This window comes from Culicoides brevitarsis, chromosome 1, assembly GCF_036172545.1.
Source record: "Culicoides brevitarsis isolate CSIRO-B50_1 chromosome 1, AGI_CSIRO_Cbre_v1, whole genome shotgun sequence".
In the NCBI taxonomy this organism is placed as follows: domain Eukaryota; kingdom Metazoa; phylum Arthropoda; class Insecta; order Diptera; family Ceratopogonidae; genus Culicoides; species Culicoides brevitarsis.
The window spans coordinates 22,609,783-22,627,692 of NC_087085.1; the positions used below are offsets into that span (position 1 = coordinate 22,609,783).

Sequence of the window (17,910 nt, forward strand, 5' to 3'; positions counted from 1 at the left end):
AAAAACGTTAAACTGTGTACACACCATGGCACAATGATTACCTATCTTAAGACTTTTCTTTTTTGTGCCACAATTACAATAAAAAATCTTGCGTTTACTTAATGACAATGTGGAATACATATTTTACTCAACATTTTTTCTTCTGTTTTACAGAAAGTTGGTTACTCATTATCATGTGCTTTGAATACACGTTTAAATTAAAATGACAAATCCACTTTCTAAATATCTTTATGACGAATCATCCCGAAATTTTTTGTATATATATTTCAACTATGTAAAACGAAATAATAAAAACTTGATAAAACACCTTTTTTTAATCATGTTATCAGTCATAGCAAAAGACAAGTCAATGACCTTTTTCTGTGTGAGAAATTAGTGATACACAAACTTTTTTTTTTAAATAAGTTTTAAATATTAATTTCAGTACTTATGTATTTTTTTTATTATTATTTTTTTGTTTCACACTAATATTTTTATTTTATTTTGATGCACTTTACCTGATTATGTGAAATTCAGTTCAAAAGTAAATATTTTTTATAAGTTATTTATATGTTATCAATACAAAATACGAAAAGTATCTGAGCAAAACTCTGGCATTGAACTTGTATTTATAAGTTTTTTATTTACGTGACCTACTTAAGCATATATATTTACCGTAAGCAACTATGTTTTACACTTCCACTTCTTCCTTAGTGTATTCCAACTTCCAATACATCTAGTCGTTAAGCTTAAGTTAGGGGAATCGCAAAGTATTTTTTTTCTAATTACTTCAGGTAAAACATAAAAAAGACAAAGTGAATTATAAAAAAAATCTTATAGGAACTGTTTTCTTCCTTTATTCTTCAACAAAAATAGACAAGAATGATAGTATTTAAAAAAAAAAATAATATTCATTTAAAAATTTAAATTGACCAATGAGTTACATAATAATTTATTTTTAATTTATTAATAAACTACATTGGTGATTCACCTTGTTTATCTTTGTAATCATATAAGAAGGAAGATGAGACATGTTTTGGATTTCTAGAAAAGTGGTGAAATTTCTTTCATTTAATAATCATGACGCAAAAATACAGGACAAAGAGTAGAGAAAGATGATTTTACAGACGAACAAAAGATTAACGAGTGTATTTTAAACAAGTAAATTTTATCTTTTTCTAGAAATCAATTGAATATATTTTACCACTATATTTTTGAAGTTTTAAGTAAAGATGTAACAACTGTGGAAAATGTTTTAGATTTCATAGATCTCCTAATACATATTAGAAAGGAGGAGATATCGAGTATCGGCAGTTCAAAAATACCATTTACAATATGATTTTTCATATTTTGTTCATCAATTTTAAAAATTAAGAGGGATAAACATAATTATTACTGTTATTAATAAATTTTATTTACAAAATTCAACATTTTTGACTCAAAATTTGAAACAAATAAAAAAAAATGTGTAAGGGTCATTTCACGAGGAATCACGGAAAATCACAACTTCGCCAAATCAAAAATCTAAGAAACTTTCCATCTAGAGCATAAAAAAATAAAAAAACTTTTGTTCTGGCGAAATCCTCTCGCAGTTAATTTTCCAAATTTTTCTTCAAAAACCGAATTGGCAAAATGGTTTTCTGACGCAACGGTTCATTTGCGATCATATGTTTCATGGAGAAAAATGATGTACTTGAGATCATTGCTTGTACTTGAGTGAAAAATTGACATTCAAATTTTGACGTTATGCTCACGTGAAAATCTGACAATTTTCATAGGTTCAGGTCGAATTTTTTCGAAAAATTTTTTTAACTATAAAGTAAAAAGTATACATTTTTTCAAAGAAAATTATCAATATCTCTCTAAGAGTATCTAATTCATATTAAAAATTAGAATGCAAAAATTAGCCTTATTTAACAAAAAACGATGAATATTTTATATAGATAAAGATACAATTTTAAAATCTATGAAAATATCAGATCTTTAATCCAAGAACACAAGTTCATTATTGCTGATCAAAAATAGTGAACTGCTTCATTATTTGGATAAGAAAAATCTGCCAACGCTACAGATATCCCTCTTGGGAGTTTTAAAAACATTAGGAAGGAGTACATTCAAAACATTTTTGACAGTTGTAACGCCCTTAGTAGAAAGGTATCAATGCGTATTTTGAGAATTTCTTATTTTTGTTGTCATTTTTGATAAGAGCATTGGGAAAAAGTAACATCACATTCATTGAACTTTTCTAGCAAAAGGTGAATCGGTGGAAAATTGAAAATTGCTTTGTCAATTAGTTTCTTTTCTTGTCGGACCATAACAATGACATTTTTTTGCATCTCTTTAACAAATGGTTGAATCTTACATCTAAAACGAAAACGTAGTTAGGAAAATAAATTTACTTAAACGTAAAAAAATCTTACAATAGAAGTTTTGTACAATGAAAAGATTTGGTATCTTCGTCATCAGATATTTCATTCATCAGATCTTCTTTTGTAGCTTTAGCAAATAATGCACTGTGTTCACTTTGTTTGGAAAGCATACTTTCGATTATTGTCTTAATTATATTTCCGTTTTCTTTCATTGTAGGAATTTCAATTTTTTCATTTGAAACAAAATTATTGAGTATCTGTGATATGAAAAAAAAGAGAAACAGTACAAAGGTTATGAGAAATTCATTTATTCTTACCAATTGAGAGACCATAACGATGGAGTTTACAGCTATTGCTCCAATTTTTTGAGATTCTAAGCCCATTAGTTTCAAAATAGCACTTACAACCCCAGTGTTGCTTTTTAATGTATTAGAAGTATTTGTGAACGCACGAGAAACTAATTTCGAAACCTCAGATGACCTATCCCAGACTAAAATATTTATTTAGAGATATTAAAAAGTGATTATAATGTATAATTTTCGTGATTGTTACCTGCGTTTTTAAATTGGGGAATTGTAGAGAAGAAAAGTTCTTGTGGCTCAGCGTTGAAGAATTTAATTAAAAAGAATATTACCACAACAAAGAATAATTTTCTAAACATCTTGCTTTTGTGACTTTTCATCAAAACTAGTAAAAGACAAATGATGATAAGCAGTTTCTATCTTACTAAGAAGCACATATTTTATGGTTGAAATATTCACATAAGTTTCTTTAGCTGTATCTAAATCATTAAGTGGAACTGCACAAACTAAATTCAAATTTTGACTTAAATACACATATTATTCGTAAGAAAATTTCTTATCCATAAGAATTCGCAAGACTTAACTAAAAATTTAAAAAGAAGTATCATTTTGTAATGAATTTCGCTCTCTTTCCAACGATTTATAACACTTTATAGATATTCGGAATGATTTTTGATGTGGTTGTACCTCAGAAATGTCCTCAAATTTAAAGTTCCATTTAACCTCAACAGTTTGAGTTTTTTTTCAAAACTTGTACCGTAGGATATATGAGCAAATAACATAAAAATATGTAAATATATTTATAGATTTTTTTTACTTTTTTGATCCCTTGAATTCTCATAGTTAAAAAATTGTTTATCTTCAAAGTCTGGTAATAATAATTCAATGTTTTTATATATAAATATATATTTTTTTGCTTTTTATATACATATGTATTGGGACATGCAAGCAAATCCCTTTGCCTACACCCAACCAACATAAATATAAGAAAACAGCAACAAAAATGTATATTGATATTGCCTGTTCAGTAAATTTATTGTGTATTGATATTTAATAAATGCAACGTCAAGATGTGTAAAAAGCATGTAATTTACTCACTATTAATGTAATAAATTAAATATACACATTTAAAAACTCCTGATACAAGATCTCCAACGGTGTTCTATCAATAAAGTTTATCGTAAATGCAAATTGGAGATTTTATCAGGCAAAAAGCCTACTCACTTTTGAACATGTTTAAATATCTTAAAGAGATATTTGTTCTTACAGCAGATTGCTCATTAAGAACAGAAAAATCTGAAGTTTACGAAACGCATTCAAGTTTTTGTTCGCACGCTCAATTTCCTGGAGAAAAATTAAAAATCACTTGTTAAGTTATAATATTAATAAGACGAAAGTCTAAACGGCAACTGAACAATTTCTGAATATTTAAAACAATATTAAATAGAACGATCTGCACTTTGATGATCATCGTACAACAAGAGCAACAATATTATTGGGCAAAGTAATTAATAAACACGCCTACGAAATCATTTTGAACCGATCTTTCTCAGCATGTACAAGTACTATTCATTCATTTTCATTTTTAATGCAAATAAAGTCACAAGGATTCGATTATAAGAAAATTATAAAATTGCTGCGGTGAAAGTAACAAATGAAAGGATATGGAGAAAGATAGTTTTAGTGTGAAAAATATTTTATTTGATGCTGATAAAAGTGAACGAACTAAAATCAATGAAAATGAAAGAGAAATTGAAGCAAAACAGCAAAATTTTGATTCAAAGTGTCAGGTCATTCACAAGCCAAGGCCTATAAGGCCAATAGTAGGTAAAATACTCTTGTACCATTGAGTAATGTCAAATAATTCAATTAAAAGTTTGAATTTGATAATAAAGGAAATGATATTTTTACAGAATTTTCTGAAAGATTTTCAAAAACAAATAATAACAATACAAAAATTTTCCTCCATCTGTATCATATCAACAAGCGAATTGTAACACGTACAAAATAAATAAACGTATTTTAAAATAAACATCCAATGTTTAGAAATATTTTTAAATATCAACACTAAAATGCTACATTACTATTAGAATAAAATTTTTACATGATTAATAAATATATATTTTTTTCTGAGCAAAGATGTGCCATTTGGTTGTTCATCCTTTTACTATGATGTTGCTGATAGAAGTAACGTGGATGTTGGCAACGTTAGACGCAATATTTTTGAATATCAAACCGAAACATGTGAAAAACGTAAAAGATCATGGTCAAGAGCTGTGTTTAGCAATTTGCAGAGAAAAGGTTTAGAAAGACAGTTTGAAGTTCAAAAGTATATAACCAAACCTGATCGAAAAAAGCTTGCACAAAGGTTAAATCTTTCTGATTCACAAGTAAGATATTTCTTTTTCTTAAGATGTTCATAAAATTTATCTCATTTCGCGTTTCTTCAAAAACGATGATAATGAATTTATAAATTATATATATGTTTTGAAATACTTTTCTTATATTTATTATATAAAATGAGAGATTTTTATTTTTTTTTCCTTGAGACCGCTCCAAATTTTTTTTTCTATGTTTTTATCCCCTGCCCCATTTTGAAAGTCGAAAATCCAATGGGACAAAATAAAAATAAAAGAGTTAAAAATTTAATCAAAACTAAATTTTTTTTTGTATTTTCAATATTTTTTCAAAAAATTTCAAAAATTTTTAAAAATATTTTAAATTTTTACGAATTTTTGAATTAAAAAACAAAATTTAATATAAATTTTCTTCTTTTAAAATATTTTTAATTAATAATTACGCTAATTTTAATACAAAATACATACATTTACTCTCAATAGAACATTTTATTTATGAAAAAATTACAACTGTTTAAAATTAAATTTAAGAAAATTTTAAATTCATATACGCCATTAGAAAGCTGAGAAAATTTCATGAAGATCCTTCATGAAATGCACCCATAATATCACCTAATATCATAGAAAATAACTCAAAATTGAACAATTTTATTACTTTTCCATATTAAACAGTACTAAAAATGAAAATCTATATAAAATTTCTATATCCCCCATGGTTTTTTTCCAAAATGAAACGCGAAACAGAAAACGGTCTTGGAACACCCTGAAAACAACTAAACTATTCATTAATAACCGAAATTTGTTAAAATGTTTTCATTTTGTATGAAAAAGTATTTCAATTTTTTATTTTATTTTGACCCCCATTTTGAAAAAAATCTTTTGGGACAAAAACATCGAAAAAAAATTGGAGCGGCCTAAATCAAATTTGATTTAATCGATTTCAAACTACGCTTTTTAAAAATTGATTGAGAAAAAATTCGAGTGATTTTTTTTAAATTAAAAATGATAAGGGTGTTCCAAAAAAACTTATCTTGTTTCGAGTTTCCTCCTCCATGACCATGGGGAATACAGAAATACCATAAAATCAGTCATTTAGATTTTTTAAGTTTTGTCAGATATTTGAAACTATTTTAAAAATTATTTATGACCGTTCTAAGGAAAAAATAAAGAAGTAATTTTTTACAAAAAATATCGACAACATTTTTGGAAAATTAGTTTTTTAAAAATATTTTTTTTTGTTTGGAAAAGAATAAAAAAAGTCAACACGTTTAGTCAACACCCTAATCAAACATTTATTAATTGAAATAACAAAATCAGTAAATAAATAATTCAAAATTAAGAAATTCTCAAATAAAAAATTGGTCGAAAAAAAGTTTATAAGCAATCAAAGTTTTCAAAGCGAAATAGAAAAAAATATTGAAATATCGTTAATAAAATGATGTTAAGTAAAACATTTTTTACAGGTAAAAGTTTGGTTTCAAAACCGTAGAATGAAAGAAAGGCACAGGCGAAACAGCATTATGAAGAATGATAGAGCTTTAACACAAAAACGCGAAGAAAACAATGATTCTGAAGAAGAAGAAGAAATCGACGTTTTAAAAGATTGACAAATTCCGACTAAATAAAAATTATTGATAAAATTATATATACATTTTTTATTATTTTTTTTTTGGTACATTTAATTGATTTATTTATTGTTAGTTGATTCAGGATTTTTCATTATTGAGCTTGCTTGAATAAACTTAGCAGTAGTACCTAGTTGAGATACTGTAAAAAGTTTTTATTAATAATATTTCTTCAACAAAAATCGTAAAACATACCTCCAGTTGGTGTAAATGGTATTATTTTTATACCTTGCATTGTTTTAACATTTATTGGGCTCCCTCCTTGGAGTTTTGGCAGTATAATAGGCGGTCCAACAGTTGGCTGGCCTGATAAATTATTCTGTAACACAAATTACAAATTAACATTTCTAGTAAAAAAAAAAAAGAAAAAAAACTCTACCTTTGAAAGAGTTATTGTTTGTTTATTATTTGATATTTTTGAACAGTTCGATGCTTGAAAAACTACATTTTGTGGGTTTTGATTGCCTATCAAGGATTTTGTAGCGATGATAACTTGTTTTCCATTTATGCTTGCAATATTCAGATCTGATGTTTTGATCATACTGAAAATAAATATATATCTCTAAAAATTTAAACTGTCGTTATTTGAATGCAAATTTAATTTACCGAATTCCCGAGATAGTCTTCAATTTATTATCGGCATTTTGAGGTTGAACATTTATGATTTTTGCATTAACCAACTGTGTAACATTTTTCACGTTAGAATCTTTTTGAATAGGGCTACTAGCAGGGATTTGTTGAACCTTGATACCAGACAAAGGACCACTTATTGTTTTCACTTGGCCGACTAAAAATTTAAATTTCTTTCAAATGTCTGTCAAAACTGAAATGTAGTTAACTCACCAGAATTAGGATTTGTTACACGGACAATCTGAGTAACTGGATTACCAGTTTTTTGTGTTTTGTCTGTCAATAAGAGTGATCGATTTGGTGATATTATACCAAACTTTGGCTTTGTGTCAGACTGACTGGGTTTAGATATCACAGGACGTGATGCTGCGGATGTTTGAATAAGTGGACGGTTCGCATTTACTATCGTCATACCATCGCTTGTTTTAGTAATGAATACTGGCAAAGGTGATGTTTTCGTCATTGACTGAACTTTGACAGTTGGTAAGTCCTCTTTTATTGAAGTCATACTAATTGTTGGTAATGGTTTGATATTTTTTACAGTCAACATAGATGTGGATCGAACGGATGGGCTTACTATTTTACTTGTTGCAACCGCATTGGAAATTGTAGTGGGAGCTTTAATCTATTTTTAAAAAAGTGGAAAAATATGCATATGTTTTGCATAAAACGTATTGTAAGAACATATTGTAACATACCTGAATATTGGCCCTTCGGAGTGCTGGCAATCCTTCAGCCGTTGTTAAATTAGATATAGACCCACTCATGGGTTTTACTTGAATTACTTTCTTATTTAAATTACCAGTATAATTAGCCAACGATACAGGAATTTTGTTTAATGTCAAAACATTGCCTTTATTGTTAGTTTGAAATCTGTTCGGCGAGACTTGTATGACTTTCTGAGGCATAATTCCAATTTTTCCGAGTTCTGATAACTGATTGTTTTGAAAAACAATTTTGTTATTATCTGACGTGACATTATTTTGGTTTGTCTTGATTTTAATTGAATTAACCTGAGAGTTTGCCGATACTTTTACAAATCCAGGCGTCGGTGAATATTGTATTGTTTGTAGTTTCTGTGTTCCAATTTTTGCAGTTACGAAGTTTTGTGAGTTATTTTTGCTAGTGGGTGCGGAAACGACTATGTTTCTAATATTTTTGCTCGGAGAAACTATAGTATTTGATTTTACTTCAACTTTTGGAGATGTGTTAGTGCTAGTTTGTGGGATAAATTTACGAATTGCTGTCTTCATTGGCGCTATGATGTTTTTAGCGTCTCCTAGTTTCTTTTCCACAATTGTATTCGGATTTGTTTGCAGCGACATCACAGGTAGTGCTTTGGTAATAACAACTTTCTCAGGTTTTGGCTTTGTCTTTTTGCAAACAATTTTCTTCGGTCTTGCTATGCACTGTTGCTGCTGTAGATGCATTTTTTCGAAATCCGATTCAGATCTATTTCGATGTAAATAAATCCAAAATTTCCGTTTGGGGTCATATTTTACACATGGGTCCGGCTCGGTATGCATACGGTCTAGTGCTCCACTTACTATGGTTTGTAACACTTGATCGCCTGCAGTTGGACTAATGTACTGCGATGACTTCAGCAATTCACATATGTCAGATCTAGAGCCTTCCCCATTGGGCAATCGAGCAACAGCATCTCTGACAAGCGTTAAAATAGTCACAAAGTTGGGTCTGTTTTGCACAAGCATGTTATGTTCTCTAGCTTTCGTTATCCCTACCGACTGTTGGGTATAAATTCCTTTTATAGGACCGACAACACTTTCATAACCATGTTGGTAAAAAGTAAATGGCATATGAGGGTTTTCATACCGGCGTCTTTCTTGTTCACGAAAATCTTCGATTTCCGCAGGTGTTGCTTTTCTAACAATCCAATCGGTGGGAAATCGCACAGGAGGCGGCGATATTGATCCATCAAATAAATCATCAGTTGTATTACTCATGCTGAATGATTCATCAAGCTCAAAGCTTGGCAAAGATGAAAGTCGTTTGTTGGTTCCCATGTCGTTACGACGGCTTAACCAGTATTTACATAATGGTACCAAGTTATTGTCAGCATCACGGCCAGCTCCTATCCATTGGTATATGTTTAAATGTGCTTTGTACTCTAAGTAAGGTACGAAATCTTCTGGTTGATCCGTGAATTCGCCAGTCAGAAAATGCACGGCGGATGGTAGTAATCCGAACCAATTATCTGATTGATGATACCAATCATTCAAGGGTGTAATGGGATTGAGCAGCCAAAAGTTAATTTTTCTCTTTAACTCATCTAGAGACATTCGGTGGTCTGGCGTAGAACATAAGACGTCCCGTATTAAGGACAAATAGCAAGCGTGTGTCTCTTGTAACAATTCTGGCATTTTTGTCGCATTTAGTTCGTCCAGCAGAGTTATGTTATCTACATCGGTAAAATCGAGAGGCATTTGTATTATTCCCATTGCATCTAAATCGGGCAAGTTTCCTAAATGTAAGTCAAATAATAGGAGTAAGTAAGGTACATATACAAGTAGTGACGTATGTATCACCTGAATCTTTGATGGTACCAGTAAAATCTCGCTTTAAGGGCTTTAAATTGCGATTTCCTGTCATATCCTCATCACGATTATTTTTCTCCGTTTTGATTTCAAATTTGGGTTCGGATTTTACATTTATTACGCCAAAAGTTTGATCCTGCTTTTTAATTTGATTGTCACTCTCAATAACGCTTCGGCTAGCTTTGGGTTTACCTATTCGACCATGCTTAATTGTTGGCTTTTTGATCAATGGTTTTATATGAGTTCGTTGTTTTCTGACATCAAGTTGAGTTCTTTCAAATACATCCCTCATATTAATTGAATCGTATACCTATGTTGTAAAATGTTATGAAGTTTCATCATATTATTTCTCTTTATTCACGACTTACCTCTTTAATGGTTGATTTGTCTGTTTCATGAGATAACAGTGTTTCTTTGTACCAGTTATCATCGGATTTAGCAAGAACTTCTCCATTCACATCATTGTCGTTTACTGTTTTGTCGTTCTGAAATAGAAAACGAAAATAAAAAACAGTGATTTGAATATTTGTTTAACACTTACAATGTTCAATTTTCGCCGTTTGCAACCCATTTCTATTACATGGTAGTCTTCTAGGTCGTCTGAAGATAATTCTGCATCATCCAGCATGGATAAATTTTCAAGTTCACTAAAGTACCGTTTTATTGATCGTCTGTATATTTGAAATGCCGATCGAGGAGAATGTTCAGATGTATTCAATACAATCTTATTACTATTGGATTCAAACAAACACGAACTTCTTGACTTTGACAATTTTTTCATCATCCGACACACTCGCTGACATTCTTCAAAACTCTTTATTTTATCTCGTTTGCTAGGCCATCTCTTCTTGTGTTTTTTCTTATTTCCCGTGCTCCCGTGCCCACTAGCCAAGCTTCTTTGCAATTTTGAAAGAACCTCCGTATTGAAATTTACTATTTGACGGGAAAGCAATGTGTTTATAGTCTTTTCCTTTTCCTCAAGATTATCGTCGCAAAAGTCTGGGAGAAAGTTACTCGTCAAATGTTCTCGAATAGCGGGAGAGAGGCTTTTCCAGGTTTCAAAGGAAAAGAATTGATTAAAAATTGCTTCATTACTACAGAGCTCGGCAGGCAATTGAAGCGTATGCGAATTGATTTTCACAGTCTCCATATCTACTCCTGAGTTTTCAGAGAACATTTAAGTAGTTTCCTGATATGATTTATCCAAATTTCGATGAATAAATTGCGTAACGTGTGTTTAATTTGATAAAAATGAATAAAAATTAGTCGTGCATCGACAGAATTTTTTGTATTTTTGTTATTGACACTGTCTTTAACGTCAACTGTTTTCCCTTGCATACATATAAATATTTATTCAACAATAAGTCAGGGGGTTTGTTTTCTACTCAAAAAAAAAGACAGCCCTTTTAATTTTATTTTTGAATATAAAACACATAATTTTAGCTACTTTCTTTTTAAATTTGATTCCTACTTAGTTCTCTTTCAACTTATTCAAAACTCTGCCATAGTTCTCCGATTGATATTGCCGAACAGATAAAATCAGACATACAGTACGCAGAAAAATTAAATGTCAAATTAGCGTTGAAAAACGATCTTCTTATTCAGCACCAATTCTGAAAAATTCAAATAAATATAGGTATTTTATCGACAACCCTCTTCAACAACAAATCTTATGAGTTCTTATTTAATGCTGATGTATTGTGAACAAATTTAAGTAAGTAAATATTTATGTACTTAGATTTTCTCTTAAATTTTCTGAGTGACTTATTGTATTTCGCCGATTGTAACAATTCCTCGGTCGCAAACAATTCACGTTGAGACTCAACATTTTGAAAAACAGTGATATTTACAAAGTTGAATGAGAGTTGGAATACTTTTGCTTAAGTATTGTTTAATTCTTGGTTTTAAAAATCAACATAGGCCAAAGTTAGTCGTCCTTGATTTAATATTTGCAAAAAATAACGATAATATAGAGAATTGAGCATAGCGCTTTGAAGACTCAAAGTAAGAAAAAAATTGATGATACGTCACCCCATCTTTAATGTTTGTATTTTTTACCTAATTTCGATACGAACAAGTGAATCTTTTTGTTTGGGGGATTGAAAGCCCTTTGAGACTAGGTACTTAAACTGTAGTAGGTGCTTTTGAAGCATACTCAAAATTTGCTGAAATTAAAAATCCCTTGACTTTCATTTATTTATGATATTATTGTATTCACATATAGCATCATACAGAAATGTCTGCTTTCTCTTGGTGCATTGTTTAACTATTTACTGATACGTATGCCGTGAACAAAAAATAATACGATTTTTTTTATCTTTTAGATTCCTCGTCATGTTATGAAGCAACCCAACTATTTAGAAGAAGTAGTAAGCCAAATTTGAAAGCATTGAAATGTCAGACATTCCTTATGTAAATATTTTTTTTTCATTGCAGGTCCCAATTAGGGCAACCTCGGAAGAATTAAAAGCTATGGCCTTAAGACAACAGCAGCAAATTGACACTCAGCAGCAGGTAAGACAAAAATTTCCAGGTACTTGTGCTCCAGATATATTACATAGAAACAATTTCAGCTCTTAGTAGCAAAGGAACAGCGTTTACGATTCCTAAAATTACAAGAAGCAAAAGGAATGGAAGCAGCAGAAGAGGCTGAAAGGTTACGTCGATTAAGAGAAAAAGTCGATGCACAAGAGTCTAAACTCAAGCGTCTGCGAGCATTACGTGGACAAGGTAAACATAATTATAATTTGTTTTAAATGTGAACAACGCAATAATTTTTTATTAAATATCATATTTACAGTGGATTTACAAAAAACCTACAATGTTACACTGAGTAAGATTAACTCATACAGATTTTGTTTGAAAAATAATATTAATTGGTGTTCTAATGTTACAAAAGGTAATGATTTGGATTCTATAAGAGCATTATTTAGTGAAAAAGAAAAGGAATTAAGTTTGGCCGTGGCAAAAGTTGATGTTCTAACGAGACAACTCGAGGAATTACGACGCGACAGAAGAGGTCCTTTAGCTCTTATACAGCCAGGAAATACAATGGCAACAAGCAAGGAACTAGAAAATCTTCGTAGAGAGTTAATGGTACCAATTTAACTTCACTGTTTTAAAAAACGATATAAAACTCCCATTTTTTATTGCAGTACCGCAATCAACTGTCTTTGCAGCAAGACGCTAAATTACATTTGCAGCGGGAAGCTTTACAGCAACGGCAAGCAGAGCTTCATTCCGTGGATCAGAGGATTTTGGAGTTGCAAGAACGATTAAATCGGAGAAAATCATCAAATTTAATGCTGCAACGAATGTCCAATGACCAAAACGACAACACATTATTATTTTATAATAACAATCAAGGGTTCCAAATCCAAAACAGATCGAACAACAACTCGAAACACGTATTTACTCAGAAAAGAGGTAACGTGGTTGCGGTGGAGCCATACAATCATAACCCTTCTAAAATGTCACAAAATCAAGATATAATGAACATGGTGAATATGAAAAAAATGAACGTTGATGTTGATGACAACTCCTTCGTTGTTAATAAAAAGCCTTTTGTCATACCAGTGTCACATCATGCGATGGATCGTAAAGACACAAACGACATCTTGAAACTCGAATCGAAAAAGGATATTTCAAGCTATAACGGCAGAGTTGGAATTTCGAACGACACTTCTAACCAAGTTATTCAACAACAACAACAAGGCAATAGATCAAATAACAATAATGAAATGTTGGTGAACGATGATTTACAGAATTCAAACCCAAATAAAATCGAAATTTCCACGTATTCATCCCCTCCGAAGGTTGAAAATACATCAGACCAGGACGAATCAAAATTAAAATCTCAAGAAAATCACAACATGGAAAATAGTGCCCCTGAAACTTCTTTGAAATTCAAACTTAGAAACACTCATGTCATTCCATCTGGTAATTTGTTGACACCTCCTAGAAAACCGATCAGCAGTGTTGCTCCATCTTCCTTTACAACTTCTACGCACATTGCTGGAAATGGTCCAAAGGTTCACGTAGTGTCGCCAAGTGTAACCTTAATTTCTCAACTTTCACATATGGAAAAACCACGACCTGCATTGCCTCCAAAGCCTATCAAAGGTAATTTGCCTAGTAGTACTGATGACAGTAAACAAGAACCCAGTGAAAGTGTTAATACCTCGAACACACTTCATACTGATAATAATCCTATCAAAGCAAAACCGTTAACTATCAAAAAACAGCCAGTAACAGAACAGCCCAAACTAAAATCTACAATCGTTAAGCAGTCTCAACCAGCGTTCCAGCAATTCGATGTTCAGAAACCATCTAATGATAGTTCATTTGCATTTGATAATCCATCTATTACTCCCGCTACAACTGATGAGCCAGATAAAATTGTAACAGAGGATTTTGTAGAAAAACCTGAAGGTTTCCGACGAAAACGGACGCTTGCAAATGATAATTTGAAAATTAAACTTGCACGTCGAGTCAGTTTTGATCCATTGGGTAATTAGTTTTCAACAATTAAAATACACTGATGTTTATTGGTTTTTTCCTTTCAGCTTTGCTTCTTGATGCCAGCTTGGAGGGTGAGCTAGAATTAATAAAGAAAACAGCGGTTCAGGTAATCCAATAAATAATTCAAATAATTAAACCTTCTTGAAATACTTAATGGAATATTTTCAAAACATATTAGGTGCCTAATCCAAGTGCAGCTAATGATGAGGGTATCACCGCTTTGCATAATGCAATCTGTGCAGGCCACTTTGAAATTGTGAAGTAAATAAGCTCAGTTTAAAATTTGAATTGCTTTTTCTAAATGAATTTGGTCAATTATTGCAGATTCTTGGTAAAATTCGGTTGTGATGTTAATGCACAAGATTCGGATGGTTGGACTCCTTTACACTGCGCAGCAAGTTGCAATAATTTACCTATGGTTAAGTTTTTGGTAGAGTCGGGTGCATGTCTCTTTGCCTCGACTTTATCGGATCATGAAACACCAGGTAAAAAACTTCAATTCTTTCTGTCATTGTTCTAGAACTTGATTCATGCTCATTTCAGCTGAAAAATGTGAAGAAGATGAAGAAGGGTTTGATGGATGTTCAGAATACTTATACAGTAAGTTTTATTTTACTGTTGCTAATTTCAAATATTTTGTTCATTTAAAATACTTTTCATGAAAGGCGTTCAAGAAAAACTGGGAATAATGAATAATGGAGAAGTTTATGCTGTGTTTTCATTTGATGCCATAAATATGGATGAACTTAGTTTTTCCATTAATGACAAGTTAACAATTTTGCGCAAAGGCGATGAAGCTGAAAGAGAATGGTGGTGGGCAAAAGATTCCTTTGGGAAAGAAGGTTATGTTCCGAGAAATTTATTGGGAGTAAGTAAAAAATGTTACTACGTATCGTATACAATTTTTTTATTATTTTTTTTACTTTCAGTTATACCCTAGAATAAAGGTTCAGGAAATAGAGTGAGAAGGATTTTAAAAAATATAAAAAATAGTGTTTAAAAACAATTTGACACGTAATTTGAAATAAAACGAGCTTAATTATAATAAAAACGACTTTTTTTTAATTACATATTTCATAAATACATATATTATGAAATGAGAAAATTAAAGAAATGATGAAAAAAACTACAAAACTTAAGTTTTTAATACTTATTTTTTATTTCGTTTGAATGTTTAATTCTGGATCTTGAGAGTCGACACTAATAAACACTCTAATAAAATTATTCCAGTTGATAATTTCATACATACATGTTTATAAATAGTAATATTATTTACTCACTAACAATATTGTGTGTTTTTATGTGATAATATATAATAAATTTCAAATTTAGATGTTAATATATTTATTATAATTTCTCTACTGGCCAAATTATCGAGAAAAACATATATTCCTTTAGTTTCCATATGCATTTTGAAATATTCTTGAAAAAATATTTTTTAACAAATCGGCCTACGAAATGAGATAAGTACATTGTACATCCACTTAATTCATTATTATTATATAATTTTATGATTACTATGATTATCTTTTAAAAGCAAAGCTATAGATTGCCTTTTCGGTCATGCAAGACTACATATTTATTTATGTATTAATTGATTTTATTAATCATTCAATGATATTTAATTATTTAATAATATTTTAACAACTGTATTCATACTTAATGATTAGACAAGTACCTTATTTCTTATGCTTCACTTTCTTTCTTTACTTTCAATTCATTTTCGCCCAAAATAGTTAATATTTCATTCTGCATAAAAGCCCATGGTATGGTTGAGTTGGCCAGTGGACACTTTTCTCCACTTGGGCAATACACCTCAGCACCAGATCCCTGTAAAAGAGAGTTTTATTTATTTTTTGCTAAAATAAATATAAAATTCAATAATAAAGAGGTACCTGTCGTTTTATACTTTCACGACTACAAGGAAAGCAAAATTTGTGATGATTCACTGACGGACACTGAACAAAATGCGTGTCTTCCAGTCTTTCCTGACACAAAGTACATTTTAGCATGGAGTTTGAACTTCCACTTGCATTTGGTGCAACTGTTGGTACAGTCCCATCTTGATTTGCGACGGGACTAGCGCTCACTGGATTAATAAGCGCGTTCGATTGTGCCTCAGTTGATGTCGTAGAAGAAACGTGACGTGACCCGGATGATCTTCGACCATTTGATGATCCTGTAGTAACAAATATTATTATTGAAATTCTTGTATGGGCAGAGGTAATGCGACATACCAGAGCTATTTGGCGAATGTTGGCTACTTCTTGATGCGGATCTCGGTGGTGGCGGACATGGAGGACTCGTGCCATTCCTAGGACTTCCAGACGGCAAAGTTTCGGTGATTGACATTAAATTAGCCATGGGACTTTGTAACGGAACAGCTGGTGCCGTAGGTGGTGTTTCCGCACCAATAGAGACTTGTAGCAATGGTACATTCGGAGGATATACTAAAAAATATAAATCAACATCATTATTGTTGGTACATATGTATGTAAATCCACTGAAATAGATATTTACCTCCTGGTTTGAATGTTGCTGTATCAAACGATGGCGCACGTACGCGGTGTTTTTCTTTGAAATTGGTACGTTCTTGGACAAAGGGAGCAGTAGGCAAAGATTCTCCTCGTGTAAGAGGAGGCCTAGCAGAAGGAACAGGCTCATCGGACTCCCTTTTTGTTGTAATTTGAGGTATTTCAGTTTCGTCTTCAGGAGCCGGTCGTTTTAAATTTGGTAATGTAGGTGGATTACTGCGCGCTGAATGCGGAATGTGATGTGAGCTTCCCTGTATCGGTGGTTGTCTTTGAAGAGAGTAGTGGTGATGAGTTTGTGCGATGTTTCTTTGTGCTACATCTCCGTTTTCATGACTCCTTTTGGTGGCACTTCCCAAATGCAAGCATTTCATTTGCCGTGTTCTGCCTAGCACCGACTCAATCCTATCCGCACCCTCGTAATTTACACAACCTCGACACACTGGCTCGGAGAATTCGTGTATCATCGCCCAGGGCATTCGCGGCAAATCGCACAAGTAACAATTTAAACGCATTATCTTTTCAGACATTTTTTTTATCCATAAAATGTTTGTGGTATAAATTTTATAAATAAATGATTTTTTTTTGTAAATATTTCACATTAATGTTTATACAAGTTACATTATATCAATTTTTCTTTCTACACACGTTTTGTGTGAATGATTGAATATAATGAGAAGAGGTAAGGTTACTTGAGACCAAACGTGCAATCAATGCTTCTATTCGAATTTGAATAATTTATGCTGGTTCATTATGTAACTTATCAACTGATTTGCTCTCTAAATTAAGAATAAACACAAATAATACACAACAATTGAAATTTTAACAACGCTTTCTCTCTAATTAATAATGGCGATGCGCGTCCAGTTTTTTTCGACAAATTTCTGTGCATATACGAATTTATACTTCGGAACTGGAATATCAAAACTTTATTTCACATCTAGCAAATAAATATCGCGATTTTTCTGTATTTTATATCAAGCACTTGGTGCTCAAAAACTATTTTTATTTTTTTTCTTCAGTTTTGGTAAACAAGATACC

General features: G+C 31.2%; 3 protein-coding genes across 6 annotated transcripts; 1 reads left to right on the forward strand and 2 right to left on the reverse strand.

Annotated features, from left to right (window-relative positions):
- Positions 1-6,646: 6,646 nt before the first annotated feature.
- On the reverse strand, positions 6,647-11,122 carry LOC134835152 (nuclear factor related to kappa-B-binding protein). 2 transcript variants are annotated; one of them, XM_063850033.1, is made up of 9 exons: positions 10,359-11,122; positions 10,186-10,302; positions 9,809-10,127; positions 7,961-9,744; positions 7,476-7,887; positions 7,239-7,410; positions 7,012-7,174; positions 6,828-6,951; positions 6,647-6,774 (listed from the first exon to the last, which is right to left on the reverse strand). In XM_063850033.1, the coding sequence occupies exons 1-9, from the start codon at positions 10,992-10,994 to the stop codon at positions 6,695-6,697; spliced, it is 3,807 nt and encodes a 1,268-aa protein (XP_063706103.1). In that variant the 5' UTR covers positions 10,995-11,122; the 3' UTR covers positions 6,647-6,694. The 2 variants fall into 2 exon arrangements, with proteins under 2 accessions (XP_063706103.1, XP_063706095.1); XM_063850025.1 differs by having other exon boundaries at positions 7,239-7,419.
- A 539-nt stretch (positions 11,123-11,661) lies between these two features.
- LOC134829272 (apoptosis-stimulating of p53 protein 1) lies at positions 11,662-15,391 on the forward strand. Of its 3 annotated transcripts, none has more exons than XM_063842310.1 (13): positions 11,662-11,743; positions 12,142-12,186; positions 12,254-12,331; positions 12,391-12,547; positions 12,618-12,650; positions 12,717-12,913; positions 12,973-14,326; positions 14,383-14,444; positions 14,517-14,599; positions 14,663-14,823; positions 14,882-14,938; positions 15,004-15,206; positions 15,268-15,391. In XM_063842310.1, exons 2-13 carry the CDS (start codon positions 12,157-12,159, stop codon positions 15,301-15,303), a joined length of 2,451 nt encoding a protein of 816 aa, XP_063698380.1. In that variant the 5' UTR covers positions 11,662-11,743; positions 12,142-12,156; the 3' UTR covers positions 15,304-15,391. The 3 variants fall into 3 exon arrangements, with proteins under 3 accessions (XP_063698380.1, XP_063698364.1, XP_063698372.1); XM_063842294.1 differs by having other exon boundaries at positions 11,680-11,821; XM_063842302.1 differs by having other exon boundaries at positions 11,690-11,937.
- Positions 15,392-15,543: 152 nt separating this feature from the next.
- On the reverse strand, positions 15,544-17,902 carry LOC134829241 (interferon regulatory factor 2-binding protein 2). Its single transcript, XM_063842246.1, has 4 exons — positions 16,859-17,902; positions 16,576-16,788; positions 16,234-16,517; positions 15,544-16,168 (listed from the first exon to the last, which is right to left on the reverse strand). The coding sequence occupies exons 1-4, from the start codon at positions 17,397-17,399 to the stop codon at positions 16,025-16,027; spliced, it is 1,182 nt and encodes a 393-aa protein (XP_063698316.1). The 5' UTR covers positions 17,400-17,902; the 3' UTR covers positions 15,544-16,024.
- Between the last annotated feature and the right edge of the window lie 8 nt (positions 17,903-17,910).